General features: G+C 21.2%; 1 protein-coding gene across 1 annotated transcript; it reads left to right on the top strand.

Moving 5' to 3' along the window:
• Positions 1-625: 625 nt before the first annotated feature.
• On the top strand, positions 626-1,448 carry PCYB_005890 (hypothetical protein; the record flags this gene model as incomplete). Its single annotated transcript, XM_004228010.1, has 3 exons — positions 626-651; positions 678-1,158; positions 1,287-1,448. 3 exons carry the CDS (start codon positions 626-628, stop codon positions 1,446-1,448), a joined length of 669 nt encoding a protein of 222 aa, XP_004228058.1.
• Positions 1,449-1,579: the final 131 nt, after the last annotated feature.

A 1,579-nucleotide genomic window follows, 5' to 3' on the forward strand; every position in this document is an offset into this window, starting at 1 on the left:
TTTCATAATTCTTAGTGCATACAATACTGAAATGATTTATATTATTCTACTTTTTCTTAAACATTATCTGAATGAAATTTCATATAATAGACAATTTAAAAAAATTATATAATTTATAAAATTAAAAATTAACATATCTATAATTTATATACTCGCTTGTTCAAACAATTTTTTGGTACTTTAACAATTTCTATTTTTTTACTTAAATATCTTAATTACTGAAAAATGGAATGCAATTACAAAACATGGAGTAACACTGTATATTTTCATAAATTATAGTAAAATAGATATGTTTATTTTATATTATTTATATAATTCGTAGTTATTTATATGTAATGAAATGTATATTTTTTTATATGTGTTTAGCATTAAGCAAAATATAATTCATCTTTAATTTTTTAGTATGATTTTTTCGATGTTGTTGAAAATTATATAAATAAAGCAAATGAGGCTCAATTGAACCATGCATCGGATGAAATTTCCTCTATTTGTTCATCTATTATATATGAGGAATCTTCGTTTAAATATGAAGAAATAGCGAAAAATGTTTGTGAAGAGCTTATAAAACTATATAAATTATTAAATACTGATGAAAAAAAATTAACAAATTGTTATAAATATAACAATGATTGCGAATTTTTTAATTATTGGGTAAATTTTAAAATAGCTAAAAGTAGGAGAAATGAAAGTCTTTGTATTAAAAATATTTACGATAATATAGGTGATCATTTTCAGCATACAAATTTTTATAAAAAAATTTTTAATTTAATATATGATATTAACAAGGATGATCTGGATAAAATGAATAAATTATATAGTTTATATGAGAACTACAGTAAACTTAACACTATTATAGATAGTAACCAGGATCTGGATAAACAACAATTATTAACTCTCTCAACTGCATGTTGTACTGATTACATTAAAGCTAGTTATATATGCAATGGTGGTAATAATAAAAATAATAATAAGTTTTGTGAAAAACTAAAAGCTTTTAAATCAAAATATGAAGAACTTTATAATAAAGTAGATACTAATGGATTTGAAATTTCAGCTAATTTTAAAAAATTAACACAATGCGGAAATACTAATATTGTATCAACAGCACTTGTAGGAACAGCGGTTGGATTGATTCCCTTATTGGGGGTATTATACAAGGTTACAGAAATTAATTTTATATTTTGAATATAATATAGACAGTGTTGAATTTATTTATATCATTATATATTATTGTTGAGCACTATACATTAATATGCTTATATACAATTTTTTTTCTTTTCTAACAGTTTACTCCTCTTGGACAATATTTTAATTATAAAAAAAGAAAATTAAGTCAATTGTGCAGAAATAATAATGAAGAAATGGATAATATAAAATTAATGGATCAGGAAAGTGAACATATAAGTTATCAGCAAGGGGGATTTAATATTAAATATCATTCTGTATGAAATATATAATTTTCCTATCTTGAATATGATACTTTTCCTAGCCAGTATTAATGAAAATTAGTTTAAATTAAAATACAATATTATTCATAAAAACAAAAGAAATGAACAAATAGTATTTACATATAACAAAT

Source organism: Plasmodium cynomolgi (assembly GCF_000321355.1).
Source record: "Plasmodium cynomolgi strain B DNA, scaffold: 0831, whole genome shotgun sequence".
NCBI lineage: Eukaryota > Apicomplexa > Aconoidasida > Haemosporida > Plasmodiidae > Plasmodium > Plasmodium cynomolgi.